This window comes from Carassius carassius, chromosome 45 (assembly GCF_963082965.1).
Source record: "Carassius carassius chromosome 45, fCarCar2.1, whole genome shotgun sequence".
Taxonomy (NCBI): domain Eukaryota; kingdom Metazoa; phylum Chordata; class Actinopteri; order Cypriniformes; family Cyprinidae; genus Carassius; species Carassius carassius.
The window spans coordinates 3,513,412-3,531,952 of NC_081799.1; the positions used below are offsets into that span (position 1 = coordinate 3,513,412).

General features: G+C 37.2%; 1 protein-coding gene across 1 annotated transcript; it reads right to left on the bottom strand.

The window, feature by feature from the left end:
- Window positions 1-689: 689 nt before the first annotated feature.
- LOC132127782 (interleukin-6 receptor subunit beta-like) lies at window positions 690-17,363 on the bottom strand. Its single transcript, XM_059539884.1, has 16 exons — window positions 17,210-17,363; window positions 14,026-14,100; window positions 13,624-13,929; window positions 12,754-12,892; window positions 12,452-12,621; window positions 12,198-12,352; window positions 8,960-9,119; window positions 6,865-6,941; window positions 6,515-6,728; window positions 5,708-5,926; window positions 4,280-4,402; window positions 4,055-4,204; window positions 3,839-3,979; window positions 3,648-3,744; window positions 2,607-2,688; window positions 690-2,520 (listed from the first exon to the last, which is right to left on the bottom strand). Exons 2-16 carry the CDS (start codon window positions 14,078-14,080, stop codon window positions 1,981-1,983), a joined length of 2,628 nt encoding a protein of 875 aa, XP_059395867.1. The 5' UTR covers window positions 14,081-14,100; window positions 17,210-17,363; the 3' UTR covers window positions 690-1,980.
- Window positions 17,364-18,541: the final 1,178 nt, after the last annotated feature.

Here is an 18,541-nt window from a genome sequence, read left to right on the forward strand (position 1 = left end):
GTTGAGTCCCTGATGTCACATTAATTATTTTAACGATGTCCTTGCTATGTTTCTGATCCTCTAAGGACCCTTGCTTGTTTTTGGAGGGGTCAGAGAGCTCCCAGATTTCATCAAAAATATCTTCATTTTTTGTACTGAAGATGAACAAAGGTCTTGGGTTTGGAACAACTCAAGGTTGAGTCATTAATGACAGAATTTTCATTTTTGGGTGAACTAGGCCTTTAATGGAGGCTCAACCCTCCATTTGGTATTACCTAGAGGGAGAAAAACAGAAATAGAAGTGGAGATGGAGGGATGCCTGAAGAATTGATGCTGGGACAGTGCAATAAAGCTGCTTATATAGGCTTGTAATGATGATTGACAGGATAGTTGCTCTTTCTGCAGTTTAAATGTAGCCCTGTGACAACAAGTAAAAAAAAAAACAGAAAATCAGTCACTGCACTTGACTAACTTTTGTAGGTTTAATGATAATGATAAAGTTTATTACACATATACGATAAGTCTCATAATCATGCATATTAGTTTTACAGTTGTTTAATTTTTCATCACTTAGATCAGTGTTTCTCAAGATAAAAAATTACAAAATATCCACAGTCATGAAGATGAGACTCAGTCAGAGAGGCCGGTGTAACCCATAGACTGAAGGAATGACGTCTGAAACCATAGTAAAGGTTATAGACTGCAAAACATTTGAATAAAGTCTTTATTTGATCTAGTATCAGTAATACACTCCTACAATGATATAAACAATAATCACACAGAGATACATGAATACATGACATAAGGCATTCAGTTATAAATTTGCATTTCATAACTATTTCAATGTAGTGTTAGTTTTATCCTAAGAGAGAATGATCACCAGGAACACGAAAGCAAGGTTAACTCAAGCTAGGGTCGGCATTCCGTTGCATATTGTTAAAAATATTCATATTTAAAATACTATTATCAGTAATGTGTGTCAATACCATAATGCAACTTGGCACAGATTGTTCATAATTTCTAAACAACGCTGTGTCTATGCAGGAAGCGAGTGAAATCGCACATTCACCAGCCACAGACCAATCGGCAAGAAATCAGCAACAGCTACACTATCAGTCAAGTTTTTTTTTTTTAAGAATTCTCTGCTGCTCACCAAGCCTGCATTTATTTGATCCAAAGTACAGCAAAAACAGTAAAAGTCTGAAATTTTAAATAACCTTCAATTTGAATGTATTTTATAATGTAATTAATTCCTGTGATGCGCAGCTGAATCTTCAGCATCATTACTCCAGTCTTCAGAAATCTTTCGAATATGATGATTTGCTGTTTTAAAACAATTATGCTGAAAAGTAGCTTTTTTCAGGTATCTTTGATGAATAGAAAGTTTAGAAGAACAGCATTTATCTGAAACAGAAATCTTCTGTGACATTATAAATGTCTTAAGCATCAGTCTTGATCAATTTAAAGCATCTTTGCTAAATAAAAGTATTTATTTCCATAATTCAACCCCCCCCCCTCCAAAAAAAGTATTATGTGACACTGAAGACTGGAGAAATGATGCTAATATTCAGATTTGAACTCACAGGAATAAATTACATTATAAAATATATTCAAATAGAAAACAGTTATTTTAAATACTAAAAATATTTCTCAAAATTACTGCTTTTGCTGTGGATCAAATAAATGCAGGCTTGGTGAGCGGAAGTGATCTTCCTGTTCAAAACGTTTGACCTGCAGTGAAATTGAGATGAAAATCCACATTTTTACACAATGATACAACAAAACATGCATGCGGTTCAGAACAACAGTCAGAAAGAAGGAAGTGGCTGGAGTTACAAGCAGTCGTTCTCCATCTGAAGGCACATGGCAGTGTGAGCAGTCTAGTGTTACATACACATCTGGAATAAGCTTGCAATCCTGTTCAAATGCCAAACATAAAAGTCGGTGACAGGCACATTCAGATACAGTAGCTTAGGGCCGTCTCTAAAGCACCAGCGTCTTTTACTGAGGTCGGTAGCCGCTCTTCTGCGGCATGTAACTCAAGGCGGAGGCGGGTGGCTCCTCTGTGACGGGAGACACCTCCTCCTCCTGCACCGGACAGAAGGTCAGCGAGCCTCCGTCACACTCCGGAGCCAGGACACCGGGCTCCAGCTCTCGGCCGCGTCTGAAGTATGAGCTCCTGGACTGGCTCTCTTTGAGAGGGTCTGGATGCTCCTCACAGTCCAGCAGCGGCTGTGTGGACTCGGAGCGAGCGAACGCTGGAGGCTGGTGGCTGGGAGTCTGGCCCTTGTAGCCGCTGCCCAGCACGGTGGAGTACTGCACGGTGCTGGACGTGGTCTGGCCCGAGTCGCCCTCGTCGCTGTCCGACACGCTGTGCCGGGGCGAAGACATGCAGGACGAGCCTCCGATGCCGCTGCTGTGCTCCTCCGACAGATACTTGTCCTTCTTCAGCGGCAGCATGCCCTTTTCTTCCTCGCACAGGGACTTGCCGTCAAACACGTCCACCTCCACCACGCTGACATCTTCTTTGGGCAGGTCGGCCTAGAGAGGGTCAGAAGATGTTAGCTCTGTCATAATGTTTTTGGACATGTTTTGTAATTCACCCTTGATTTGGATTCCTTACTGACCTTTATGGGGAAATCAGGTGACCAGTGGGCAATGGAGCTGTCAGACGGATCTGGAACCTGCGGCCACAACATCTTCTTAATCCTGAAGAGAGACCAGAAAATAATGAGTGTAAACACCACACAGCGCCCTTCACTGCTGTGAGACGTGAGGGCAGGTGATAGGTCAACTCTTCAGAATACATTACCAATAACATCTGTATTAACTTAAGCAATCCAAAAATGATCTTAATGCTCTTTTCATTTGGCGCAAGTTACTTAAAGAGCATGTCATTAGTTTCACAATCCTCTATTTTCCTCATTTTAAATTTCACTTCTATATTTTCTATATTTAAACAATCCTTCCATATTTTGAATTGTAACAAGGAACTGTGAAGAAGTGACAAAAAAAGTAGCATTAAAAGTATCCTAAAAATAGTGTGCAGGAGTCTCGCACTAAAATATACATCTACAGGATGAATAGCTTTCAGTCATATTTAAATATGTACATAAGTGTTCCTGTAGCTCAATTGGTATCAAGCGCAAGGTTGGGGGTTCGATTCCCCGGGAACACATGATAGGTTAAAATTGATAGCTTGAATGCACTGTAAGTCGCTTTGGATAAAAGCGTCTGCTAAATGCATTAATTTAATTTAATTTATAATTAAATTTGGTGCATTGTGATCAGTTACATCCACAGTAGGAATCAATTATGCTTGGCATAATTATATTTAATAACTTGCCATATTAAAACATACAAAGAAGAATGAGAATAAAAGACTTGTCAGAGAAACTATCAATTACATTTTTTTTCTTACACAATTATAAGACTAGCTTTATGATGCATTTTGGTGCCTTTCTTCATTATGAATGTCAAACAGCACCTGGTTATCATTCAAGAGAAAAGAGCAGTAAAAAATTATGGAGATAATTCGACATATGTGTTCACTATGAACTGTTGTTTTATGAAACAAAATCTGCATCGAAGTAGAAAACTGAAGAGGTGACTTAATGTTGAATTTTTGCTTTGCGTTTCGTTTTGAGTGGAGAAAAGCACTGACTCACACTTCTCTTTTCCGAAGGCAGAACATTATGATAAAGACGGTCAGGAACAGGAAGCCGAGGCAAACCACAACTACAATCACCTCCACCTCTCCATCACCTACAATCAAGAGAGCATAAGTAACATCCTTCAGCAGCTTACGCAGCTCACCGTACTGTAAATCACAATGCATCAACAAGCATTTCAGACTTACCGTACTTCATAGTTTTGAAAGTACAATCAGTGCCTTTGAAAGATCCTGCTTCTGTTGACACCCAGACGTTAACCAAGTAATCGGTTTCACTGGCCAGATCCGTCAGCACGTGTGAATGGACATTAGGGTCCACCATCACAGCTGCAAAAGACACATACGACACAGATCAGCTTGAGAAACCTCACGCATCACACATGCATCATGTGTTGAACATACATTTCCATTGCTTAGTGTTCCCGATGGCATAGGATATGTTGTAGTTGGTGATGAAACCCTGCTGGCTGTCTAGAGGAATCTCATTCCACGTCAGCTCGGCACTGTTCTTCTTGGATTTTTTCACTGTGACAGTAGGACCCTCTTTTGGAGCTGGATAAACAACACAACCGTTATACGAGTGTGCTTCAGTACATGAGAAAATTGCACTACACTTCAGACACATACGTCCTTGTTGAATGTAGGCTGGTCTGGTCACGGGACGTCCTGCTTGGAAAAGCCTGTGTCCTGAATGATTCTTGTAAATTGGATACACTGATATGTTGTACCGCATGTATTCCTTCAAATCAGCTGGGGAAAGAGGAAAAGACATCTGGTCACCTGCATTGCTCCCAAAACGTATTGTATGAACGTTTTGCAACAGCAGACATCCGTTTCACACTTTCACAGCTTCTATAGCAGACCTGTGACTCTGCACGGAAAATAACATGGTATCTGTCTCACCACATTGCTTTCGTAACAACGATAAATTATTTAAAAAAATATATTTTTGACACTTGGCCAATAGGATTATATTCGGAAAGCATGCATATTTTTAAAATGTTATATTTTTATTTTTAGCATTGAGCCAAGAACAGACTGTAAATCTCGCAGTGCTTCCTTTCCTTTGCTTTTGATGTCACGCCTGCAAAATTAACATTACATTAGCAATACGTACCTGGTACAGATGTGCACAACATGCCTAATACATACTAAACAAGTTATTTACTAAAGCAAGTCCCTCCTGAATTTATCCCGAAATCAAGCAAACCCCGCAAATTTGACAATTTTTTTTTGCAAATTTTCGTAATTGCCGTAAATTTTCTGCAGAATTTGGCTTTAGACAAACCATAACATGAAGTGTTACAATAACACAACGCTTGGCTCAAATCAGCATATTTAGTATTTTTGCCACTTACAAGCAGATTGAAATGTAAATAACAGTTCTGCCAATCGATTAAAAAAAACTAATTAATCGCACATTTGTTTTTTATTAATCGCGATATATCCCATCTAGCCTTAAAGTTTTTAAATATACGTTTACTCTGCAATAACATCACATTCAATCATGTTTTAAATCATCAAATAAATGTATAAACAACATAAAGGCGGCAGCACATTTTTGATATTTTTCTGACCGAAGGCAAGCATCACTGATACCAATACTACTGATGTCTCGAGGAAATTATAATTATTTCCCTAATATTTAACTATTGACTACAGCCATTCAGCATTACAGTATAACTGAGAGCAAACATTTTCAACACTAATTAGATTTTTAAAAATTACGACTTCTAATTTAAGTGAACTTAAATCAATCTACACATTATGATAAATGTCATATTTAATTACCTGTGCCCTTCAGCAAGTAGAAAACTTACAGTAAAGTTATCAAGCACTAAACTCTAAATGAAATATAGATGAATCCTTCAAGCTACTAAAGCTATTGAAAGTTACTTTTATTCTGTTGTTGTTTGATGAACAGACATCACAGCAGCTGGTTAGTAGGTTAAATGACTGCTATTACTTTAAGAGCTGCTTCTGCTGAATGTGACGTGGATCTGACACAGCTTCTAGTGGATCTAGTCAAAGCTTCAGAAATTAAAGAGCTGGTACCATTTAGTGTGGTGATGTTGACATTTTTAGGGACTCTCTGCCAGCCGACCTGCAGCTCTGTTTGATGCACAGACTGTGTGATTTTCACCCACTCCAGGAGGTATTCGGAGAGTTGTAAAGTGGGATGAGGAGGCAGGACAGCAGTCCACTTCACCTGCAACTTCGGCTCTGGCTTTTCATCAAGTACAGACCAGCTCATATCCTCCACGCCAGGAAGCTCTGCGAAATCACAAACACTTCACACATTACGCCTTCCACATGCCTCTACAAAGCTGTCTACACTAAACTATAATCGCTGTGTCCCTTTCTAAATTCAACTGTTTAGTCATTTCATATTTTATCTGATATATTATTTTTATTTGTTAGTGTATATCTTATATATTTCAAAGAGAACCTAACAGAGAACACGTCGGTCTTTGCACTTCACAAATCCATTTATTCTCACAGAAAGCGATCTGGCGAAGTACTTCCAGGTGTTTGGAAAGTGCTCAGTGGCTTTCAGATCGTATAAAACATAATATGCAAGTAGCAACTTTTATTTATAGATTTACAAAAAATTCATTTAAAGACACTGCTAAGTGGCTGATTCTTGTAGATATTAAATAAAGATGATTTAGGAGCAAATTAGCGTCCATTTCATTTGTTTTGATGATGCCACAAAGCCTGGTTGAAGCACCAACAGTGCTGCTGCATTTATAGCACATTCTTTATCAAAAAAAGATGTCACAACTGATCAGAGGACAAAAAAGGGTTAAAATGTTACATTTACAGCTTTCAAACTCAAAACCACTGCAGTCTTTAACATACCTTTATCTGATCCTGGAATGAACAAAGATGCTTTAGGAGACGCTCCAACTGAATTGAACGCAGTTATTTCAATATTGGCCATTTTTCCTGGTGGCAGCTCCATCCAATACTTCTGGCTATTATCTGCTGTTATACTGTGGCTTTCAAACATTTTGTAATCCTGGTTGATACTCAAGTTATACAACAATATTTTTCCATTAGCTTTTACAGGATCCTGCAAGAGAAAACAATATGAAAACATTCACTATTTAGATTATAAACAGCAACTGAATATTAAACTACACAGATTAACACCCTGTACAAATACTATTATTGTTATTTTAGCACGTATGAGGTGAAAAAGGAATTACCTTCCATATTAGTGTGACATTTCTATTATAAGAAGTGGGCTGAATGATTCTCCAAAGATCTGGTGCGCTTGCTGGCTCTGAAAAGAAGATGGTGTAAAAATTGCCTGATGAGTATTAATTCTGCAATTTGCAATGCTGGGAAGTAATTAAACAGTGATGCTACTAATTAACTATGTATTTCAGTAGCCTGACAGCTTTTGTACATCACTGTTTTTAATGTCATATTGTGTGCACACACTTTACAGTCAAGCAATTCAAGAGAATAATCAAACTCTCTCTCCTATATACTGTGTTGGAAAGTCTGATTTATTCAGTTCAACAGGTTAGTCCTAAATAATCTTTCTCATAAATAAATTCCAATTAATTTGAGAGTCTAGTAAAACCATATGTTCGGATTCAATCTCTGCTTATTCCTGCATGTTCTCTGTTGTCCTGAAAAGCTCAAACACCTTAAAAGAACACATTACGTTGTAAAGATACACTTATTTGGTTATTGGTATAACTTTGCGTATGACCGCGCTATTCGTGTGTAGTTGGACACTTAAACATTATGGGCCCTATTTTAACGATCTAAACGAAAAAGTGTAAAAAAGTGTAAATCGCACGGCGCAGGTGCACTCAGGATGTGTCCAAATCCACGTTTGCTATTTTTACGATAGAACAACGGTTGGTGCGCCCGGGCGCATGGTCTAAACAGGTTGTCCCTATTCTCTTAATAATTAATGGGTGTTTTTTGGGCGTTTTTTTATATTTGCCATGTTTGTGTGCTGCCGTGCGTCCCTGTGTTTAATAAGCAGCGTGTACGCTCTTTAAATAAAAAAATAAAAACATGGCACTAGACTTTAGACCAGGTTTGAGCTGGTCTATGGCGCAGTCTATTTTTGGCTCCTTAAAATAGCATTACGCCAGCAATGCGCCTGAACACACCTCTTTTTTAGACCAGCACGCCCATGGGCACAAAAATGAGCACAAATGCATTTGCTAATTAAACAATGTGGCGCTGGACAAGAAAATGCGAACGGCACCGGACTGAAACTAGCAAACACACTTGCGCTGCACCTTGCGTCGCATTGCGCAGAGTGTATGATGGGCCCTTTGAGTTTATTCGCTTCGTGAAAAATTGTTTCATTCGCTTGTGAAATTAACTTCACAACAGATGCGAATTTGCGTCATGGGAGGAGCTTCTGCCAGTCGAGTTCATGCAGCATTGTGATTTCAACCACCATTTATTCTGATAATTTAAAAAATATTACTGTTATCATGTCATGAAATGTAGTTTTAAAAGTATTTCAGGCGAGATTGTAGTTGTTTTAAACTCAAATATGCAGTTTATTTATAAAGACAGGACCTATTTAAAAATGTGTTTCGCCGATTTCGGAGACAGTCAGCTCCACGGGATCAGCGGGAGCTTATTGTTCAGGTATCCGCTCATGTTTCTCAACTCGACTGGTCCTTCTGATGTGTGCCGCTGGCTCTGATGTCTCTTTAGTGGTTAAACAAAATATTTGTTTTGGGTAAATCTAACAGGTGATCTTTGGTCTTTATTCAATTAATCTATCTCTTCCAAACAATATCCTTTTTATTCCTGTTTCTGTAAAAGTATGAAGAAGTATCATACAGCTCCGGGTATCCACATAAAGAGACGATGACTTTGTCCTCCATTGATGTTTCAGATTTTCCCTCCGCTCCCTACGTTGTAATCACATCACTTACAAGAGCAAGCTCATAATTAGTTAACGCAGCGCAAAATTTCACTAAAGTTCAGATTTTTGACTCGTGTGATTTGAGCAAATCACATGTTTCACGTGTCAAAACGACCGAAACGCTTAATTCGCGACGCGTCTATCGCACGAACCGTGCTGCAGGATGTCTATTCACATCTTTGCATTGACTTAACATTTAAATCAATCACACTTAATGCTTCATTGGCGTCTGGTGTGAATGCACCATAAGTGTTAGAGTAGCTAACTAGTTCTTTAAAAGGTTAGCTATAGTTTCACTGTAGTGTCCCCAACACAGTATTTATTTTATAACCCCAATTTTAGAATCCTGGCTTCAGCAACGTTTCAGAGGTAATGAGGAATACAGGTCTTACTGGCTTCTGCAGTGCTATTTTTAACATTGAGGCTCCAGTCACTCCAGTAACTGCTTTTACTTTCTTCAATGCATCGCATCTGCACCACATATTCAGTGTACGGCTCCAGAGACTGCAGTCTGAACGACTCTATGTACCCTCTGGTGAAGCTCTCCGGCACCTAAAACATACACGAATTCATAAAGGAAACAGTGTTATTTTTTTAGAGGTTATATGCAAGATGAAAATAATTCTGAGATAAGAACCCGCTCCCAATCCTTGAGCCATACTTGTGCTGTCCACACCTGAAATATTTAGCCCTGGGTAACAGAATCAAAGCTTATCTTGCTTTACACTGTTCACCAATTCATTCTGGATCTTCATAAGCTGCTGTTTCTACATTCCTAACCCCTTATTTGCATATATACTACCCGTTTACATAACGGCTCTAGCATTGTTTTAAAAAAACGGCCACATCTTTAAATCTTTCCACATTTTCCATCACTGTTTGACATCCTGTTTTTACAATGTGCAGTCCAAGTGAATATGAGGCACTTGATTGGTTGTCAGTTGTTAAGCATCTAGCTGTAACATCCTAACACCACAAACTTCACAAGTTTGGCACTGAAACACAATGCAAGTGCTGCGAACAGCGCAAGTGTGAAACACACCTGAGGGTTAAGAGCGGGGGTTTAATGACTGTTCACACCGAGCGGCAACCTCCCGCTCTCTCTCGTGAAGCCTACACGGAAGTGATTAAAACTGCAATTCATCGACTGGCTCCTGGAGGCTGGCTCCAAAAGGGAGTCATTCCCATAGACTCCCCCATATTAAAATGCCCAACTTTACAGCAGAAAAAACATGTTTAAAGCCAGGAACAAAAAGTGTTTTTGGTCTATATAGCCAATTTTGACAACTGCGATGGCCAGCTCCGCCCACTTTGAGCTTCAAAAAAGCTCTTCAGGATTATACAGTCAATGGTTGGTGGACGGTAATATCATTATATTTATAGTATTCGTTCTTGGTGTGAATGGGGCTTTAGAACACACAGTGTAAAAAACCCTATCGTTTCAGTAGACAAATAAAATGTCTGATTGGAATCAATTCATGTTTTTACTAATAATCACTGTCTACAGAAAGAATCAGCTCAACAATATACCTGACCCCAGATTGCCTTAGTAAGCTATATCCTGGTGAATCTCCTTTGTGCAACAGATGTAAGACACATAAGGGCACCATTATGCAAAGGACTTTTGGGATAGTGTACATGAGTTATGGGTATATAACAAGACTCCTTTAATGTATACAGGTCCTGGTCATAAAATTAGAATTCCATTCAAAAAATGAAACTTGTATATTATATTCATTCATTACACACAGACTGATATATTTCAAATGCTTATTTCTTTTAATTTTTGATGATTATAACTGACAACTAAGGAAAATCCCAAATTCAGTCTCTCAGAAAATTAGAGTATTACTTGAGACCAATACAAAGAAAGGATTTTTAGAAATCTTGGCCAACTGAAAAGTATGAGCATGTACAGCACTCAATACTGAGTTGGGGCTCCTTTTGCCTGAATGACTGCAGCAATGCGTGTGGCATGGAGTCGATCAGTCTGTGGCACTGCTCAGGTGTTGTCAGAGCCCAGGTTGCTCTGATAGTGGCCTTCAGCTCTTCTGCATTGTTGGGTCTGGTATATCACATCTTCCTCTTCACAATACCCCATAGATTTTCTATGGGGTTAAGGTCAGGCGAGTTTGCTGACTAATTAAGAACAGGGATACCATGGTCCTTAAACCAGGTACTGAAAGCTTTGGCACTGTGTGCAGGTGCCAAGTCCTGTTGGAAAATGAAATCTGCACCTCCATAAAGTTGGTCAGCAGCAGGAAGCATGAAGTGCTCTAAAACTTCCTGGTATACGGCTGTGTTGACCTTGGACCTCAGAAAACACAGTGGATCAACACCAGCAGATGACATGGCACCCCAAACCATCACTGACTGTGGAAACTTTACACTGGACCTCAAGCAACATGGATTGTGTGCCTCTCCTCTCTTCCTCCAGACTCTGGGACCCTGATTTACAAAGGAAATGCAAAATTTACTTTCATCAGAGAACATAACTTTGGACCACTCAGCAGCAGTCCAGTCCTTTTTGTCTTTAGCCCAGGCGAGATGCTTCTGACGCTGTCTGTTGTTCAAGAGTGGCTTGACACAAGGAGTGCGACAGCTGAAACCCATGTCTTGTATACGTCTGTGTGTAGTGGTTCTTGAAGCACTGACTCCAGCTGCAGTCCACTCTTTGTGAATCTCCCCCACATTTTTGAATGGGTTTTGTTTCACAATCCTCTCCAGCGTGCAGTTATCCCTATTGCTTGTACACTTTTTTCTACTACATCATATCCTTCCCTTCGCCTCTCTATTAATGTGCTGGGACACAGAGCTCTGTGAACAGCCAGTCTCTTTTGCAATGACCTTTTGTGTCTTGCCCTCCTTGTGCAAGGAGTCAATGGTCGTCTTTTGGACAACTGTCAAGTCAGCAGTCTTCCCCATGATTGTGTATCCTACAGAACTAGACAGAGATCATTTAAAGGTCTTTGCAGGTGTTTTGAGTTAATTAGCTGATTAGAGCGTGGCACCAGGTGTCTTCAATATTGAACCTTTTCACAATATTCTAATTTTCTGAGATACTGAATTTGGGATTTTCCTTAGTTGTCAGTTATAATCATCAAAATTAAAAGAAATAAACATTGAAATATATATTAGTCTGTGTGTAATGAATGAATATAATATACAAGTTTCACTTTTTGAATGGAATTAGTGAAATAAATACACTTTCTGATGATTTTCTAATTATATGACCAGCACCTGTATGTTTGGGATAGACTTAAATGAGTTATCAAACTCTTAATTTTTCAGAAGGGTTAGGTCTTACATATCTAAGAAATGTATTCTATTAATCTGGATAAAGGAACACCCTTCAACATTTAAACTATTTAAAAAATATCATGATCGACACACTGCATATGGAATATTTAACATACAGTTTTCAAAACAAAACCCACATCTTCTTAGAGACCTGGAATTTTTTTTAGAATATTTTTTCAGATGCTAGTGGGAAATTAAAATCGAAAAAGTGTTTAAAATTTAATTGCCAATTGGTAATCAACTTTTGATAACACTGATTCACAGTAAGTAAAAGTAAAAAATTTTGTCCTGACTATTTTTAAATCTGAATTGTTTTTTGTTTTCCTGTACCTCGATCCAAACATCAGATGCTGCTTTGCGGTATCTGATGGCATAAGAGAGTTTCATAATGGTCCTGTCAATGGGATGTTTCCAGGTAACCATGAGAGATGTAGGGATGTTAACTTCAGCGAGGACTTGGACATTCAGTGGAGGATTTGGTTTTGCTACAAAAAAAAAACACACACACAAAAAGCCAGTTGAACGGATGCATTCAAACAGAGTGTAAACTGCATCCTTTTCTAATTCACAACCTGAAATCATACCAAAATAAGATGAATCATTTAGAAGTTCTGACTCCTCTGACCCCAGAGCATTCTTCACTTCAACCCAGACTTTTAAAATCATATGAATTGGAAAGGTTTCCAGATTGACGACGCAGGATCTGGCAAGATGCTGATTACAGTCAGCTTTATGTTTTTGAGTGGTCCCAAGTCTAAAATAGAAAAAGAAGAAGTAAATGACACTCTAGTCTTTCACTTTGAGTCATTTGGAAAAAGACAAAAAAATCAAAAATGTGTAAAAGCATTTGCAGTGTTATCAGGTCTTCTGTTACTTTAACACATACACGTTGGCATAAACGGTGTAAGTTGTATCGATCAGCGGGTTTCGCGATCCTGGATCCCAACTACAGTTTAAGTTAGGGGAAATATCCTTGTCCTCTTGCACAGCAATGCATGACAGATTCTTTGGTTTCAATGGAGGATCTGGAGAGCATAAACAGAAAAACAATGGATGAATGAAGTCATTTTCTTGAGTGTTTAGTAAATAATGAAAAAGGTTTCAAATAATGAGAAAAGATTTCAGATTCCTATCAGACTGAATTCCCTCCTACAGGTTTATAAACAACTGCATAGAAGATTCTTAAAGACCAACGGAAAATGAAAAGTTGCGATTTTCTAGGCTAGGAACTTTTGGATGCAGTAGGCGCAGTGATATTATGCAGCACTGCACCTTGTGCACCCATGTACGCAGCAAAGTTCATTCATTATTACGCCGGAATGACACTATAGTTCCTAGCCATATCAGCCTAGAAAATCACAACTTTTCATTTTCCGTCGTTCTTAGTACTACAACTACAGAAGAGTCGAGTTTTAAATAGGAAAAATATAGAAACTGTTTGGTCATTTTTGAGCAAGATGCTAATGGTCTAATACGATTCAATGATCTATGCTAAGCTAAGCTAAAATTAACCTATTTTCAAAAAAAAGTGGAACGTTCCTTTAATTTGAATTTAAACTTGAGCATTAATCAAGTTCAGAACTTGTTTTCAAAATGTTTCAGAATACTTGAAATATTTTGCAATATTTTGTGGTTTAGAGCAGCAAATGTTCAGCCTGGAGATAGCAATCCCTACTAAAACACAGTTGGAGTTCTGAATAATCCAAGTCTTTTCATTCTAAAGCAACTTGTGTGATTTTGGCACAAAAACACTTACATCCCGTATGGAGTGAGATTCCATAGACACATGGATTTACGTATGACAGGGAATCCTTGGTGGCTCTGCACCGCAACCAACCGTTCATGTCACTGTCGATGTTAACAGTAACACTAACAGCCGTTTCATTTATTCTGTGGTAAAACTGCTTTGGAATGCTGCCGTTCTCCGAAAGCCATTCAATATCATCTGAGGTGTAAGTGGACCCTTCACGCAGGTGACATGTCGCGGTGAAGTCTTTTCCCACCTCAAGAACAATGTTACTGCTGGAGTCTGGATGGATCTTCACACAACTATTAGTGAAACCTGTGTGACACAACACTGAACTGAGTATCACAACAAAACAACAACGACATAAGCGTTAACTGTCTGGGAGGTAATAGAGGAAATGACATGGCTTACCTACTGCATAGTGCAAAAACATCAAGAGTAGAAGTAAATTACATGAAGTGTCCATTGTGACATCAAGGCAGGTCTCTGAGAAAAGACGGAAATCAAAACACAAGTCTATAGATTTAAAATGTAAATGGTGCATATTAGTACATAAGTGTAGTAAGGTACCACTTCAACCAAGTTGTTTTTACTGCCATTATGACAAGTTGCACTCTCAGATTTATGCAGATTTTGGTCTTTTTTTTCCTGTGTACAAGCAATGGTTTTAGCAACACCAATGTTTCTTTATTAATATTAAGGACCACATAAGACTGCTATTTAAATTTTGAAAATGTGATTTCTTGGAAAAACTGTTATTAATTATATTAAATTAAATATTTAATTATATATTTAATTAATTTATGTTTTTCTTACAGTTTGTCCACAACAACATTTTCCATTCTTAGTTGGGTGTAATATCTCTCTCCTGTTTAGATGCATTGGATTTTTTTGTTTAAAAAAATCATTTGGCATGTAAAACTAGCAGCATTTCAAATGTATCCAATTTATTGCTACCAATAAAAGTTATCGCTGATCTACTACATGAAGTGAGAGTTTGGCAGCTGGGTTAAGGTTAGCTAATCTCATCTACATTTAAAGAAAAATAACAGCTTTGTATTGCTACAATGTTGGTAGTATATGTAAATGAACAATGTGAACTCTTTCATATCCCTGTTTATCTGTTTAGTCAGAAGGAAAGCTCTTTTTCTCCGTTTTTTGCTCTAATGATGTAGCTCCAGCCCCCCCCCCCCCCCCCACCTGCTTTTTACTGCAGATATGACTTCGTTAAAAAATTTAAAAAAAATTTCAAGTCAGCAATTATTAACTTTAGCTCCTCATTTGCATCCAGGCCCAGTCTATTCATTTTCCAGCCATTATGTAAATTATTTAAATTATGCAAAATGATGAAGGATGTTATAATAATACTTCCTTAAATTACACCACAAGCTTTTTTTACTTTATTCTGTATCAAACCTCTTTTCTGATCTTGCAATATCATCTTTTTTACATTAAAAGTTTACATACAACATGCAGAATCTGCAAAATGTTAATTATTTTACCAAAATAAGCATACAAAATGCATGTTATTATTTATTCAGTACTGACCTGAATAAGATATTTCACATAAAAATGATTACATGTAGTCCACAAGAGAAAATAATCATTGAATTTATAAAAATGACCCTTTGTTTTTCCTTCTAGAGCATGAGTGAGCATTTGAACCTTCTGTAATAGTTGCATATGAGTTCCTGATTTGTCCTCAGTGTGAAAAGATGGATCTCAAAATCATACAGTCATTGTTAGAAAGGGTTCAAATATGCAGAAGATTCTGGGAAACCAAAGAATTTGTGCAACCTGAAGGAGTTTTCTGAAGAACAACTTTGACTAAACTAAAAACCAGCTGTGGGACAACACGGTGTTAAGAACTGAGGGGATGTAAACTTTTGAACGAGGTCATTTTTATAAATCCAACTATTATTTTCTCTTGTGGACCATATGTAGACATATTTTATGTGAAATATCTTATTCAAGTCAGTACTGAATAAAAAATAACATGCATTTAGTATGATCCCTGTTATTTTGGTAAAATAATTAACATTTTGCAGATTCTGAAAGGGGGGTGTAAACTTTTGACTTCAACTGTACATATATGCACAGTGCATTCCGAAAGTGAAACGTTTCAAATTGTTTGTGTGTGCATGCGCGCGCGTGTGTGTGTGTGTGTGTGTGTTTTCACCGGAATGGCATTATGCCTGGTTTTCCAGTCATTACACTTGAAATCGACGTTCATCAGACCAGGGTTTCTCACAGTCTGAGAGTCCTTTAAGAGCTTTATTGCATATTCCAAGTGTGTCTTTATGTGTCTTTACTGAAGTTTTCATCTGGCTACTCCAGATTGGTGGAGTGATGCAGTTTTAGGAGAAACTTTCAGAAGAACAGCCATCTCCACACGTGATCAGTGGAGCTCAACCAGAGTGACCATCAGGCATATCTCTCCTGATTGCGCAGTTTGGGCTTTGACCTCGTGGCTTGGGTTTCACTCTGATATACAATTTCAGCTGTTAGGCCTTATATAAAGAGATGTGTCTTTTCAAATCATGTTTAATCAATTAAATCTGCCACAGAAACTACTAAATTTCAAGCACGGGGTGTAAATACATTTGTCAATGTATGTATGTATGTATTATTTATTTTGTAAAGTTATCACACATCTGGTCTTTGTCATTATATGGAACATGGAGTATTGATAGATAATTTGGTTACACTTTATTTTAAGGTGTCCTTGTTACAGTGTAATTATATATTAAATTACTGAGTGATATTAATTAACTGCATGTACTTTCTATATGGTTTGGGTTAGGATTAGGATTACTTGAATACTATTAAGCATAATTAATTGGTTTTATAATAGTAAGTACACCTGTAATATGGACACCTCAAAATGAAGTGTTACCAATAATTTAAAGAATTTTAACAACATTGTTTAAAAAGTATTTTTATTCTGTGACTTATAAACAGGCCTATTTTCATATCTAATCACCAATATTTAAATTGAAGACATATCATAATAGCAACAATATCAATACAATCTTACTGCAAGGGTCTAAACTCAAATAAAACATTGTTTAAAAAAATTACTCCATAAACTAATAATAATAATAATAATGTGTCCACAAATCCCTCATTAACAAATAGACAAAAATCTTTGATATTCATCTTAATACAATGTCATAGGTAAATATATACCAGAGACTGGAAATAGATAATTCAACAAAATAATATCCGGATTTCAAAAGTACTACTCATCAGTTATATTCAATATTTTCGTCTGCAGATTATTATAATATTTGCTACTTTATTTCATTTGAAGCTTATAACTAGTATTTATTGTTTTCTTTACCATGATATTATAATTTTTTTTTATCATTGGCAAGGATACCAGCAATATCTGTACTAGCTCTAAAAAATAATGTATATATTAATAGATTTATTGACTGGGCTAATGTTACAGGCTCAATACTTTTATTGACGGACATCTCACAGTAACACGATGCCTGAAGTACGTAGACGATAAAAACGAACATACTAAACGACATCACACTATCAGTTATAATGTGTATAACTTTATATATACATTAAGATGTTCTCTTACCTTTAGAGTGGCTTCACATCATACGAGTTACTGTAAATAGTAATCCTTAAAAAAACATCGCGGATGATCGAGTCGAGATGTCGTTTCCGTTTGTTCAGTAAGCTACTTCCGGTGTTTTTGCACAGAAGCGCACACTCATCAGAAACGACCCTCAATCGCGCTCGCTATCACTGAAGACGACAGTGTGTTCTACAGATCGAAGCATTCTGAGCATGCGCAGAAGCGAGACGTACTAGAGACCGAAACTCCTCTCGTGATTGGTCAGCAGAGCTGTCAGTCATTTAAACACGCCCCGTGATTCATAATCTATAAGTTTTCCCGTTAGTCATCGCCCACCTCCGGAAAACCGTGATCTCACTGCATTTTAGTTTACATAAAGAACACAATTAAAATGAACCACAGAAAATGTAGTGCTATTATCAATATGAAAACTTGCTTCGAATGGTGTTATAATTCTCGTATTATTAACATTGTAAGCTCAACACCTTTGATGTTGTAAAATTATTACGAAATTCAGGGAGTTTTACTGGCATCATTGCACTTTTGTTTAGGATGTGTTATGACAAGCTTAAATATTTAATAAATATAGATGTCTGCGACAAATCTTTTGTGCTGAGAATATGCTCTGAATCAGAGAAAACAAGTCAGAAAATAAAATTAAACATATATTAATTAATTTTATTGTTGGCAAAATTGTGATTTTTTTTTCTTTCCTATAGGTACTTTTAGGAGAAACATCTAAAAAAATAAAATAAACAAAACAACAGTTATATATATATGATTAATATAAAATTGCATGTTTGCAAGTTATCTAGATTTGTGTAATGAACTCAGATTAAATCAATGTGCTGCTGCCTCTGCATTTTGCAATTACATATTCTAAATATTAAAATAATGATTAATATAATTAATGCTGATGTATTTAAAGCTGCCGTAACATGTTATGGAATTAATTTTTTTAACAAATAAATATCATGTAGACAGACATCTACAAGCCATCTCTGTGCCACTGAAAATCTCCCACGGAATATAAACATAAATCTTATTATAAAGAGTGCAGCTGTACAAATCTGCTTTTATCACATGTCTTTATATCTGTGGATATTTGTTTGACTGCAGATATCAGCCACATAAATTGTTGAACCCAATTAACTCAACTATTTATATTTATCCAAAGCAGCATTTATCAGTTCCTGCACTCCCTGAAGATCAAACCATGACCCTTGCTAAAAAGCTATCTGAACAAACTCAAGTGCTACCACTACTCTTGATACACACTTTCTCTGTCAGCTTGGATTTTGATCCTGAGTTTGTAAATACTTCATGATTTTA

Coding starts and splice junctions, on each gene's coding strand:
- LOC132127782 (XM_059539884.1), bottom strand. CDS start 14,080: ATGGACACTTCATGTAATTTACTTCTACTCTTGATGTTTTTGCACTAT. Junction 13,930..14,025: donor GTTTTTGCACTATGCAGTAG/GTAAGCCATGTC, acceptor TGTGTCACACAG/GTTTCACTAATAGTTGTGTG. Junction 3,980..4,054: donor GAACACTAAGCAATGGAAAT/GTATGTTCAACA, acceptor TGTCTTTTGCAG/CTGTGATGGTGGACCCTAAT.